This window comes from Lacerta agilis, chromosome 7 (genome assembly GCF_009819535.1).
Source record: "Lacerta agilis isolate rLacAgi1 chromosome 7, rLacAgi1.pri, whole genome shotgun sequence".
NCBI classification, from domain to species: Eukaryota; Metazoa; Chordata; class Lepidosauria; order Squamata; family Lacertidae; genus Lacerta; species Lacerta agilis.
In genome coordinates, this window is record NC_046318.1 from 13,127,889 (window position 1) to 13,141,481 (window position 13,593).

At 38.8% G+C, this 13,593-nt stretch overlaps 1 protein-coding gene across 1 annotated transcript; it reads right to left on the reverse strand.

Annotated features, from left to right (window-relative positions):
* Positions 1 to 422: 422 nt before the first annotated feature.
* Positions 423 to 11,763, reverse strand: LOC117049593 (ankyrin repeat domain-containing protein 33B-like). The gene is made up of 3 exons (XM_033154388.1): positions 11,745 to 11,763; positions 6,438 to 6,578; positions 423 to 1,282 (listed from the first exon to the last, which is right to left on the reverse strand). The coding sequence occupies exons 2-3, from the start codon at positions 6,490 to 6,492 to the stop codon at positions 423 to 425; spliced, it is 915 nt and encodes a 304-aa protein (XP_033010279.1). The 5' UTR covers positions 6,493 to 6,578; positions 11,745 to 11,763.
* Positions 11,764 to 13,593: the final 1,830 nt, after the last annotated feature.

The following is a 13,593-nucleotide window of genomic DNA, read 5'->3' on the forward strand; positions in this document are numbered from 1 at the left end:
AATACACTTGTACAAAATCCGTAGACTTGTCTTTTCACTTATCCTCAAGCCAGTGCTGATGTAATCTATTTTTAATATTAGTTTCCCTTGCAAACAAACTCTGTAGCTTAATACTCTTTTATGTATAGAAAAATGTCTGATATCCAAACTAACTCTCCCTTCTTGGAGTTTAATTTCATTACCCCTTTTGTGGGACAGCTGTTTTCCACCCCAAGAAAACTACCTTTTCCATATATTAAACCTGTTCACAGATTCTCTAAATATTTCCTTACATTTCTTGACGTACGTACACTTTACCGTATCAGTTGCTCTCTAGATGATTTCTTCTCCTTTAAACTGTGTCATTCAACTGGCCCCAATACAGCAACTTGACTTTTGTATTGATCTCAGTAGTGCTATCACGAGTCTCAGCCTCAGTTCAATCAAGTCTTGCTTTTCACTGGAGACCCTTGCTTCTGTTTCTGAGCTGCTTCTGCTTCTGCTTTTTTCTTTTCTTCTTCCTCTGCCTTCTTCCTTTCTTCCTTCAGCTCTTTATACCTCCACTTAGGAATCTGCAGGTAAGCCCCATCACCGGCACTGCTTTTTCGCCTGACTTTCTCTGGCTGGAAAGTAGGTGGAGGTGCCTTGTTGATTCGGACTTTGGGGATGACAAACCCTGGGCGCACACTGCTCCTTCTCAGTAAGTGCAGTGGCAGCAGACTTGATTTCCTTGGAACCACAATGCTAACCTGAGGTACATTTAGACTGAAAGGCTGGAGGCTGGCTCGCCTTTCCTTCTTTTTGGAGACTAACATAACTCTGGAGTTCTGAAACAGCTTCTCATAGCTGTTAAAATGGTCGTTGCTGTCCATAGATTTGATTTCTTTGGCTCTTTGTTTCCTAAAGATCTCTTGCACAGCAGGCCTGCGTTTTCCTATGCCAGGTGGACTTCCAGGGCACACGGTCCTACAAGCTATGGCAACAAAAGAGCTCCTTAGACTTGTCGTCACCCGAACCATATGATCAAGGACACCATCTTCTTCAGGGCCTTTGAAACCTCTGGAAGCTATTACTGACCTCACGCCTTCCGAGATCTTTTGCAAACAGGTCTTTGGCTCTGCAGCCTTGGCAAGAAGTTCTTTCAACTTTGGCCATTCTAGCTCATAGTGGTCACAAAATTGCTCAGCACACGGCTTGTCCATAAGTCTTTGCATAAGATAGGCAGATTCTATTCTTCCTGTGAAACACGCCCATTCCTGAGGAGTGAATCCGCGGCCTGGGTCTGTGGCATAAATGTTTGCCCCTCAAAGGAGAGAGAGAGAGAGAGTTAGTTTTTTTTTAATTAAAAAAAAGTGCAGCTGACTACATTATATAGGTAAAGCTAAGCATATTCTGAATTTTGTAAGATAATGCGTTAGGAAACCCTAAAACCTTAGCTGCTTGACAACTCTATTTTGACTGTCAGATAGTATTTTGATAAAATAACCCAATTTTACTTTGTTTTTTTTAGCTACACAAATTATTTAGATATTTATTGCTCAGTACAGAACTGTAGTAAGAGCCAGCAGATATTGTTATGACCCCATAGCTACACCATCAGAAATTAGAGTGATGTTTAACATGTGTCATCATCACAACACAAGTAATAACTGCTGCCTGACCTTGCATTTATTGTCTCATTGAGTTGGAGTGTTGAAAAATGCTGTATCAATCTCAAAAGTCTTAATGAAGTGCAGTTTTGTGTTAAATCTCTGAGGTACTTTAAATATTTGTTTAATTCAAATTGCCAGTAAAGAATGTTTTGGAAGTGTGTCTTATGAATGAATGTTTTTTCTAGGTTTGTTCCTAGGAAAATATGATTCTACCATGCACACACTTCTCACATTAAACTTAAACTTCCATTTATCTTATTTTGTTACAGCCCATGGCAGGGGTGGTACCAAGGGCCACATTACTCTGCATAAAGCTGTTTGTGGCCCCATATTAGTAGGCATGGCTAGATCCAAGCTATTTCCTGTAGATGCAGATACAGTTGTACCTTGGTTCTCGAATGGAATCCGTTCCGGAAGTCCATTTGACTTTTGAAAACCAAGGTGCAGCTTCTGATTGGCTGCAGCAGCTTCCTGCACTCCATCGGAAGTCGCGTCAGACGTTTGGCTTCCAAAAAACATTCGCAAACCAGAACACTCACTTCTGGGTTTGCGGCATTTGGGATCCAAAACGTTCAAGTCACAGGCGTTCAAGAACCAAGGTACGACTGTGCCATAATTAAATAAGTGTATCTCCACTCAAGTTTCTCCTTTGCTTTTCTTCAGCCTTCCGCCCGACCCCCAACATTTGTTTTCAACATTTGTTAAATGATATTGCGGACTACATCTTAATCTGTCCTGTCTGTGTAAAAGGCAAAAGGAACTCTGTAATCCCGGAAGAATGCAAATAGTGTCAGTGCATAGTTGAACAGCAAAATTTTACATACAGCTATTTAAAACCTCAAACTTCAAAATGCAATTACACCCCCAAAACAATTTGGGATGCAGTTTTGGGGATGTAATTGCAGACTTGCTGAGAAGTGTTTCCCTCCGTGATGATCTTATTGCAAAGGAACTGCAATTGACATAACATCAAACCCACCCCAGAGGGCCAGATGAAATTTGGCTGTGGTCACATTTGTTCACACAAATTAAGTTTTATTCATTTCATATTACATTTGCACTTGCCTTTGAAAGTAGAGTATCTCTAAATATAGCAAATTACAGGTGTAGGGTTTGCAACAGATAGATACACAATTAATGGAAGGACTGCAATTCAGAAAAAGAATGGTATCTAAGGGAGTCTTGCTCATTTGCTCCTCTTCTCCCCCCACCCTGCCTGCCATGTAAACTGTGCACCACAGCCAGCTCCAAAAACAGACTGGAAGGGGGAATGGCCAAGAGACTTGGGAAGTTAGGTCTACAATGGACCTTTCATTTTGCAGATGGAAGCAAAATTATACATACTAAACAGCCAACAAAAAAGTACCAGTAAAAAACAAACAAAAGCTATCGAAAGGACAAATGGAAGAGATGTGAATAGTGTTTGCTGACAATTCCAGCACACCAGATGGCACAGCCAGAAACCCTTATCTGTGGATTTAGGCTAATCTCATGAATGGTTAAGAGGTTAATTTGAGATTACATCTGACCAGAATAAGAGTCAATGAAAGGTATATCTATCTGAAACCATCTGATGCCAGACAGAAAAAGAAGGAAAGGTGATAGGAAGATATGGTTCGCTTACCCCTCCTTATCTCTAGCCCTTATACTGGCAAATACTAAGGCACACTACTCTATATTCTGCTAAATAAAAAATGTTGGCTGTGTTTTGTTTTATTTATATTTATTTAACAACAAAAAATGACATTCTGTATTCCTCCTCATGTAATTTTCTGCTGTTTATCTCAGGCGAACTCAAAAACTGCTTTCCCCGCTCTAGGAATTGAAGTTTGCTACTCCCATGTATGTACATTCCAGCTGTTCTTAAGATTGTATTTCAGGATCAAGTGCACCAAAATTAGGCTGTTTACCTGTAATGGTGGCCATCTGTGCAGTCACACTTGAGTGTAAAACATTTTCGGAGTTTATGTTAGTCGGGGTTGGTATTCCTGTCCCCTCCTTTCACGCAGAAGGGGTGGCCTGAAACAGGTGAGGCAGATGCCTCCTGCTCAGTTCCTTCAGCCTTGCCATGATGATTTCAACGAACTGACAGCACCAGCAGTGAAGAAGCTACATGAGCTGTGACTGCACAGATGACCAATCAAATAACGCAATTTACTGTAAGCAACTTTTCTTTCCTGTTTGATCTCTCTCCAGTTGCACAGATGGGTGACTGGTAAGCTAGCACAGTGTTTTTTAACCACTGTTCCGTGGCACACTAGTGTGCCGCAGGATGTTGCCTGGTGTGCCGTGGGAAAAATTGTATTTGATTCCTATTCAAGAGAATTACTTTATATATAGTCAATATAGGCACAGAGTTAAATTTTTTAACATTTTCTAATGGTGGTGTGCCTCGTGATTTTTTCATAAAACAAGTGTGCCCTTGCCCAAAAAAGGTTGAAAAACACTGAGCTAGCATACCTTGGAGTGTGTGCTGGTACCATCACTGAAAGAGACTCTGAAGATAATATGAACATTTATCCCATGGAACACAAAGATTGAATCAAGTAATAAATAATACTAATGGAATGAATAGTAGAAAAAATACAGAGCTCAGATGTTTTCTGTGTTATTGTTGTAGTAGGGCTAAGAAAAGAAATGAACGGAATACAGTATTCTCAACTCTTGACTCCAACATCCTCTCTGCCTAAATGGGGAAATTCTACCAGTAAAGCAGTAAAGCTGTAGATAGAAAATACTGAAGATGGTCTGCACAGTGACCACAAATAAGTCTTCTCTAATAGCTTGTCAAATTTTTGCTGTATGTTCTTTTTCTCGGGAAATTTATTTGGGATACAAGATTTGCTTTAAACACTATTGAAGTATTGCAGTGACTTCTTTAAAACTAATCCCACATGAACATAAATGAGGTTAGGTACTTTGCTACCTGGGTCAAACATGAATATTCAAGTCCTCCTTCCAAGTGTCATGGCATTCTATCAATCATTCTGAATTACATTGAGTCTGAAAATCAGCTTGTAAGAAACGTGTCCATCTCCACTTAGACCTGATTTTCCAGAGAGAAATCTAATATTACAAACGGGGATTTTTTTCAGAATAAGTAACCTGAACATCCCAGTCAGCTTGGAATATTAATATTCCATTAAATTAATACAGCTACACATATTGTAATATTATCTGCAAATGAAATATGCTTGAAATATTTGAGCTGAGGTTTCCAGCAAAAACATCAGAAAAGCTCCAAGTTTATAGGAACTTTTGGCCCCTTCTTTTTTAAATGGCAATATTAACTTAGATGTTTCATAGCTTCATTTTTCCACTCATTTCAGTATGAGTAAATTGGTCACGTAATAGCCTACTCAGAAGTAAATCTTATTGAATGAATGGGGCTGACTCCCAAGGCAAGTGGGGTTGGGCTCAAGTTTTACAAATATTTCAAACAACTGCTGGGATCCACAGCAACCTAACTAGCACAGGAGAAATTTGCACCTGAGAATATTTGTGCAATTGCCTTTAGATGGGTTGAAATTGTTTATCTTACCATATGCTAAACCATATTTAACAAATGGGAGCCTTCAGGTATTTGAATAGAAGAACATATTTGTATCTCGTATGAATTCCTGTTCTGTAATATCTGCTAAAAGCAATGAGTAATCGCTATGGTTTGCCCTGGCTTAGGGATACAGTACTCTCTCAAAATAAGGCCGCAATAGCTTAGCTCTGTTTCTCCTGAGCCTTTTGGCAATAAATCCATGTTTCATCCTCTTTAGCACTCTACGAGCTCCATTATTTCTTGCAATTGCTGAGCAGTCCTTAATCCATGAATTATTTCTAAATATAATGTCTGGCCAGTACTGCCATCGGGACACTTCCCTAAAATGAGCAGCAGTAATAGCCCATCTCCACATCACTTTGCTATTAACCCATTTCCTGATAACCTGAAATACACGAAAAACACTCTGGTCTCCATGAACTCTTGAAATAACCCTGTGAATAAAAATTGTAAATTTTCAAGAGGTGTGTTTTCTGTTTTTTATTGTTATTGCGGATATTTAGTAACACTGTCTCAATTATGTTGTATGCCCCCATTTTTAAAAATAAGCAAGCGAGCCTGCTGCCAGTTAAAGTCAACTTCAGAGGCTCTGCTCCATCCTTATGTAACATCAGAAGATGGGCACTCAAGGAAGTCTTTTTAGTGGTGGAACCACAACTGTGAAATGCCTTCTCTGTAGAGACATGCCAGGGCTCTTCTCTTTTAATCTTCAGCTAATTGCTGAAGACTCTTCTTTTTTCTATTTCAATGTGCTTTTAATATAATTTTAGTATTCCAATTGTTACTCTGTTTTTAATTCAGCTGCTTTGCCTGCTTTTCCTATTGTGTTTTATGAAAGTTCTGTACTATGCAAACTTATTTTTGCAAGGGTTAGTACAAGTTCACTGGGTTATGCTTTCCATTTGAACCGAGTATGTAAACCCTGAAGGCACTAAAAGGAAATTTCAGCATCCCTAGATCATGTTTGGTACTGCTTTTGCAAAATATGGTAGAATATTCATGTTTATAAATAAATTAATGAATTTAGTTTACTTAATGAGATCCATTTGTAGCAAATTCAGTGGTGGAAAACAACAATAAGCAACAATGGTTTTGTGTTTCTCTCTCTCTCTCTCTTTCTTTGTCCAATCTGTAATTAGAGTAGGCAGGGCTGCCAACAGAGTAAATAACAAGAACTGCAGTCCTTCGTTTAGAAGTAGTCTTCACAGTAGTTCAAGGGAATGAGGATAATGAAGCATAGGATTTTTCTATACCTGCCAAGATTAAAGCTCTGATGCATTCACTTCGGCCTTGCATTGCAGACTTCATGAGTGCAGTAAATCCAAAGGCATTCCTTTTCTCAATATCAAGGCCAGGATAATAGTTTAATAAATACTGTGTAATAGTAATATGTCCTACAAAAAAGAATAAAAAATATAAACAAAAGTGTATTATTTTCAAACCACTGTGAATTCTACTTGTTTTATTTTAACTATCATATTCTGAAGCTTCAGGACAGATCACACACACTCCTCAGAGTCAAATAACCACTAAACTATCATCATCATCATCATCATAAAATTTATTATTTATACCCCACCCATCTGGCTAGGTTTCCCCAGCCACTTTGGGCGTCTCCCAACTGAATATTAAAAACACAATACAGCATTAAACATTAAAAACTTCCCTAAACAGGGCTGCCTTCAGATGTCTTTTAAAAGATAGTTGCTTATAGCCTTGACATCTGATGGGAGGGTGTTCCACAGGGCAGGCGCCACTACTGAGAACTATAAAATGCTATGGCTTGGTTCAATCCTAAAATAAGAAAGTTAACAAAATGGGTTTCACCCTCTGCTTCCCACACAGTCGCATGTGCTCCCTGAATACCGGTATGTCTCTCTGAATGGTTGGCAAATACACAATAATCAGTTACTTCTTTTCCTCAGAAATGAAAGCTATGCAAAATATTGTTTGCAGTATATTAACCGAAAATTAATGCAAAGTTGATTTGGTCTGTTATCCATATTCCCTATCCCTGGTCAGAAGGATAATTTAAGCTAATCATGGTAGAAGGTGGGTTCTAAGACATAGTGTTCATACAATTTAGTGCCAAATAGATTAAAGCAGTATTTGAGTTATGCCTGGAAAGCTATAGGAAGCTATTTGAAACACAGGATAATGAATCCAGTTTCCTCCTAGCCATTCATTGCCGTCACATGCAATTTCCAAATAATCACCAATGGCAGGCCTACATAGAATGCATGAGAGTTATAAATAAGATTACATTAATGGTAATTTGTGAGAGTCTATGGTAAGCGGAAATAATAGTTTAAAGATCTGTTGTTGCCTTGCCAGCCATAAGAGGGTTCAGTTTCCTAACTCTGCTGTAAAACCCTGGTCATTAAGCTTCTACTATCCTGAACTAGCGACAGGACATATTATGAACTAAAATGACTGAATAATGGCCAAATGAAATTTTGATACAAGATGGAGAACATTTTAAATGGAAATCATATGAACAGTTGAAAGGGAAAATAATTGATTGGTTACAATATTTTCAGATTAATGAAGCATTCAAGTTAGATTTAAAAAAAAACTTGGTTTTCAGTTGGAAAAATCTAAGTTGGAGACGGAACTGTTAGAGCCAAAGATCAAAAATTTATCCAGAATGTATAATTTATTGCTCGAGTGGCATACAAAAGATGAAATGGTAAAATCAACAATGATAGATGGGCTAAGGATGTGGGGCACAACATCATGTTGGAGGATTGGGAAAAATTGTGGAGAACAGGTATAAAATTTTCAGCATGCAATATTCTTAGAGAAAATGTTATGAAAATGATGTATAGGTGGTATTTAACAATGGTTAAATTAGCAAAAATGTATCATGGACAGAGTAATAAATGCTGGAAATGTAAGCAAGCAGAAGGCACTTTTTTCCATATGTGGTGGATGTGCCCAAAAATAAAAGACTTCGGGGAGAGGATTTATAATGAATTGAAAAAGGTGTTGAAAAACACATTTAGTAAAAAACCAGAAGCCTTTTTACTTGGTATTGTAAACCAGGAAATCCCAAAATGTGATAGGACATTCTTTATGTATGCCACAAAAGCAGCTAGAATTTTGTTAGCTAAAAACTGGAAAACAGAAGAGATACCAACGATTGAAGAATGGCAGATGAAAATGATGGACTATATGGAACTTGCTGAACTGACCGGGAAACTTCGTGACCAGAGGGATGACACGCTGGAAGAAGATTGGAAGAAATTTAAATTGTATCTTAAAAATTATTGTAAGATTAAAGATTAGAAGTAAGTTGAAAGGTAAATTAGGCTGTAGATTTAGAAAATAGATTGAAGATATAGAACTGTTTGATTAAATGATAAGGATAATAGATAAGAAGAGGTTAAGATTAAGTAATAACAATGACTTTAAAAATGTAAAGAAATTACTAAAGATGATTTTCAAGGAATGCAGGAAGAGAGGGCGGGAGGAAGTCAACCTACAATGATAAGAAAGTAAGATAGGGTATCAAGATTTAAGTGCTGTTTTTGTTTTATATTTGTGTTTTTGTGTTTGTTGATTGCAATGGTTTATTTATTTGTTTGTTACTGTTATATTATGTTAAAACCAATTTTAAAAATGGGGGGGAATAAAATGACTGAAGAAGTAAATAAATAAATAAATAGACACAGTATATTTATTCTTAGAAATGCTTTCAGCAGACCATATCAGGCATAATCTCAAACAGAAGGTCCCTGCTTTGCCAGTGTCACTGAAATATGTAGAGTGGTAAAAATCTATCACAGGCTAAAATTATAGACGCTAGGGAGCTAACAGTCTGAAGACCAATTAAACCATCAAGCCCTTGTAATTGGACTGACAGAACAAGACAAACATCTAGTGCCATTATTGCTCATTCAGAACATTTTCCCCCACTTGTCATTTGTTGTATGATGGGTTGATGGTTTATGTAATAATGTAGTCTGTCAGCCAGCTGCAACAACAACAACTTAATTACTGTAAGCTGTATATAAAAAAGTTCCCTCGTCTTATTTTGCAGTCCAGTTAAATATTCTGCAATACATGTCAGTCAGTTAAATTTATCCAAGAATGTTTATGAAGAAGTTTCATGCAAGCAATTAAACAAAATCCATAGCAAAACATCTGGTACAGTTTTAATGATCAGTGGCTTCATGGCACCCAAACAAATCTACATATTCTAGAAGGAGGAGAGCTGCATGTTTATCTATTTAAGCAGCTTTAATTACACTCAGGTATTTTATGGACAGCTGTGCTCTTTGGTTGCCTCTTTCCTAACCGGAGCACTTTTTCAGAGTCCCTCTACCTAGATAGTAACAGGGTACAATAACGCAAAATTCTGGGGGATTGATGAGTCCTCCAAAGATTATGAAAGAAGTGAAAATGTCAGGCATTCATTTGTAGTGTCTCTACTTGCCTTGTTCTTAGGGACATTTCTAATTTGAACTTCTGATATTTTCCTATCCTTATCATGTGCTCATGTCCTTTTGAATTGATCAGCAATGGTATCTAAGGCCTGCTGGAGATGATTACTGCTGTCTGATCACCCAGTCCCAAACCCTCTTAGGCCTACATAACTTCAGAACACTCCTAGATTTTCTAGGTAATTTACAGAACAAAAATCAAGAAATAGGCATGCCCAACTCCACAAAACCCCGTAAAGCAGATTCAAACAACCACTTTGGAAACTGCTTTTCCATCATTACTAATTTATATCACTGCTGCTCTCTGAGCACCAATGAGTCACTAGAAATGGAAAAGCAGCCCAAAAAGTTACTGCAGAAACCAGGCACCTGATCCTTACAAAAAATATCCTTTCAAAGGGCTGCATTAAGTTCAAAGTCCTACTGCAATCTGTGGAAAATAACTTCATTTCTATAAAATGAATCTAGGTTTTCCTTTCAATGTATCTTTCCCCTCCTATTTCTCAGGTAAAGGGCTTCTGATAATAATTGTGTACAACTGCATTAAAACTATTTCACTACTGAGGTGCCCAGTATTGCTGACATTCTGAACGTGCCCCTAACTCCTTAGGCTTCTGTTTACCTGAACTGAGACCTGTGCTAATTTCCTCATGGTAATAAAAGAAAAATCATGCCAAAAAAATAATATGAAAAATCATGCCTCAGCAGACTTTCAGCCTTATTTTGCCACCTGCAAAATGGGTGGCAGCCCTTACAGAATTGTTAGAAATAGAATCTCTAACAGGAAAGGCCTCACTATTTTTGAGTAAAACTGAGTAAAAGTTAGTAGCAGCATTTTCGTAGTACATGCTTCAAACATTAGAATTTGGGGGTTTACATAACCGTACCCTCCAGAGGTTTTGGGGCTCCCGGCTCCCACCAGTCCCAGCCAACATGGCCAGTGCCCAGGGATTATGGATGCCGTAGTCCAAAATCTGAAGGGCACCATTTTGGCCACTGCAGTGCAGTGCAATTCATATATGTGCACAAAGGACATAAGGCTCAGGCTGTGCATACACCAATCCCTTTGTAGTACCAAAGCATGCTTTTTGTCACTCTGGAATTGTTCATGCTCGTCCTCAGCATGCTGCTTTCAATCTTGATTGACTCTAAATCCTGCCATCCAGAAGGGTGGGTGGGTGTGGTTATCGGATAACCATTTGAAAAACCTTCATTGATTAGGTTATCAATGCCTTTTCCTCCCTGCATATGCCCTGGGTGAAGGAAGAAGGGAAGGTGTGGATACACTCCCCCATTACTGGAACCACCTTCATCTGTTTTCAAATGGACACACTGTGGGGAAATGCAGAATCAATCTGCAATGAACTTTTTTTGGAATGAACCAACCAGTTTTTCAAAATGCACTTTTCAGGAGCAAAAAATATGCACTAGATCTAGATTGTGTGTGGACTACAAAGAAAAAGGAAGTACTCAGACTCTCACTGATTCTAAAATAAATGTCATTCATATGCAGTCTCAGTCCTCAGCTCAATATTTCACTTTGGGCAGTACTGAGTTAAACAACTGTGCTAGAGATAGGATTCGAGCTAGTGCAATGGGATTTTCCTCCTTTTCTCCACCCGTCATGCATACCCCATGCCATACCCAAAGCTGTTCCAGAGGGTTGGGGAAACACCCCAGAATAAATTTGGGGGCCCTGAGGAAGAGGTTTTTTCTGTTGCACAAGGATAAATCCTTGCCCTGAAAAAACAACCTGCTTAACACTACTCTGAGATACAGCCCTGGCAACCTTTTTTTTTTTAAAAAAAAAAGATTGTTCTTTAGTCTGAATTCAGACACAAATGGTTGCACCATTCAGACTTGCAGTTGCAGGTGCAGGTGCAGTTGCTAATTCAAGTTAATGGCAATCAGTTAACTCCATTTAAAAGCTCTTATAGAAAACATAAGCTTTATATGCTCACAGTTGAAGCAGCAGGAGAAATGCAAGATGCTAATAAGAATTTCTACTTTTATGAGCCCTTTTAACATAAGCTATCTGGGCTAGGGAAAAAGATTGCCAATACAATGCACAATTAATTCAGAATGTTAATACTCCATGAAAAAGCTTAAACTTACAACTGCTTAGTGCTCTTTCAGTTGTGGGAGCAGTTGCAGACTTCTGAAAGCTGCCAACAAATGTAGCTATCTGGAAAAAGGGCAAGAGAGAATTGAGCACAGTATGGATGGAGGATGGATCTCCTATGCAACTGTAGCTGGTTAACAGAGAAAAAGTAGGAGGACAGATCTGGACGTGGAATCAACTGAAGTGTTCCTTTCATCAATATTGGATGCAAATGAGTTCTAGGTGCCTGTTCAGGAGCTTCTTCTTTTTTAAGTTATAATTTCAGGTGGTAACAGTAAGCCTAAAATTATGTGTGCTAGGGAAGTGTAACTGTGTGGGGGTAGCCAGCAGATGGGACGGCCAGTAATCCTGGAGATCCCGCTCCCACTGCGCCGTGAAAAGGTCCACTGGCTACGGTCTGAAGGTAGTTCGTCGTGAGTTCTGAAGGTTGCCTGATGATTCCAAAGGTTTCTGCAGCGATCTGTAGGTTCCGGAGATTCCGGAGGTCTCCGGGTAAAAAGATAGGCTAAGCTAAGTGATGGCCAAAAATTAGACGGCCAAATAAAGGCTTTAGAAGTAAAAGAAATAAACACAAGGAGACTGCAGTCTGGTGAAGAAGACTCTTGACTGCCCTGAGCGGTGGATTTCACTTTCAGTTTCTATCTTGGCTTGTCCGCAACGATGTTCTCTCTAGCTTGTCTCGCACTTTCTCCACACTCGCTACAGAGAGCGGAGGCTATTTATTGAAGACTCAAACATCGTCATAACCATTACAATAACCAATCACAACCTTGTTACTGTGCTAGCTTTTGGGCGGGAAACTTTTAACTGACATTTAATGAAACTTAATTGGTGCACTCTGCTAACAGCGTGGAGGGATCCAGGCAGCAAAACTCTGCCGGATCTTTTGTCCTTCCTTCCTAAGGCGGAAGGACACCTAAAGTAAACCCAAACAAACAGGTGCAGTAGCACCTTTAAAAACATATTCCCACATAACTGTGTGCTGTTTTCATGACAGTTTAACAGTGGTATTAAGACCAGAGATGTTGAATGAAGTCAACATTAAATAACAATGTAAGGATTCTGGTAGAGGAGGGAAACAATCAATTTGACATGGAAATGGAATAGAATAAATGACAGGCCATCCTCAAATTTTAAAGTGGTATGTTGAAAAACAATCAGCTCTTTAAAATCTATAAATAAATGCAACTTTAATTAAAATGCATAAATTCATTATAAGGCTGTTTCAAATATATGTCTATTAATTAAAAATAGGACTTTGGCAATTGTGAAAACATAGGTCCAATTCTGCCAGTAGTAAACTGTGCTACATGATCATGACTGAAAAAAAGGTTGTCAACCCTGGCCCAATTTGCACATCATGGTAAATCATAGTTGACGGTTTACTGTGAATGCACCAATCTTTCCCACTTTGCTGCTTCCCACATGGGAGAAATGAACGACGATGTGAAGCCAAGGGATGTTCTTGGCTTTCTGGTCATTGCTAATTTGAACAAAACAAACTATGATCCCCAGTTAAGCTAGGGGTCATAGTTTGTTTCTAGAACCAAACAACAAAGATGGTCAGAACTCTCAACTGTGGCTTACTGCAGGGATGGGAAACCTTTTTTCAGCCAAGGGCAATCTTACCTGAGTGGAAAGCTGTCAGAGGCCACATTTCTAAAGTGGGCATGGCTTCTTGAGAACCCAGTCCCAGTCCCTTCTTTTCAGACTTCCCTTCCCTTTCAGAGACATATATAACACACACCCATCTCCACTTCTTTCTCTCCACTCTTTGCCTGTCTCCCCATTTCCTGTCTTTTACACACACACTCTCACTGCCTTTTCTCCTGGGGGTACCTT

What these genes read in the sequence shown, in the direction of transcription:
- LOC117049593 (XM_033154388.1), bottom strand. Translation starts at nt 6,492, where the DNA reads ATGAAGTCTGCAATGCAAGGCCGAAGTGAATGCATCAGAGCTTTAATC. An exon ending in CAGAGCTTTAATCTTGGCAG is followed by an intron (nt 1,283 to 6,437) that starts GTATAGAAAAAT and finishes CTCTCCTTTGAG; the next exon opens with GGGCAAACATTTATGCCACA.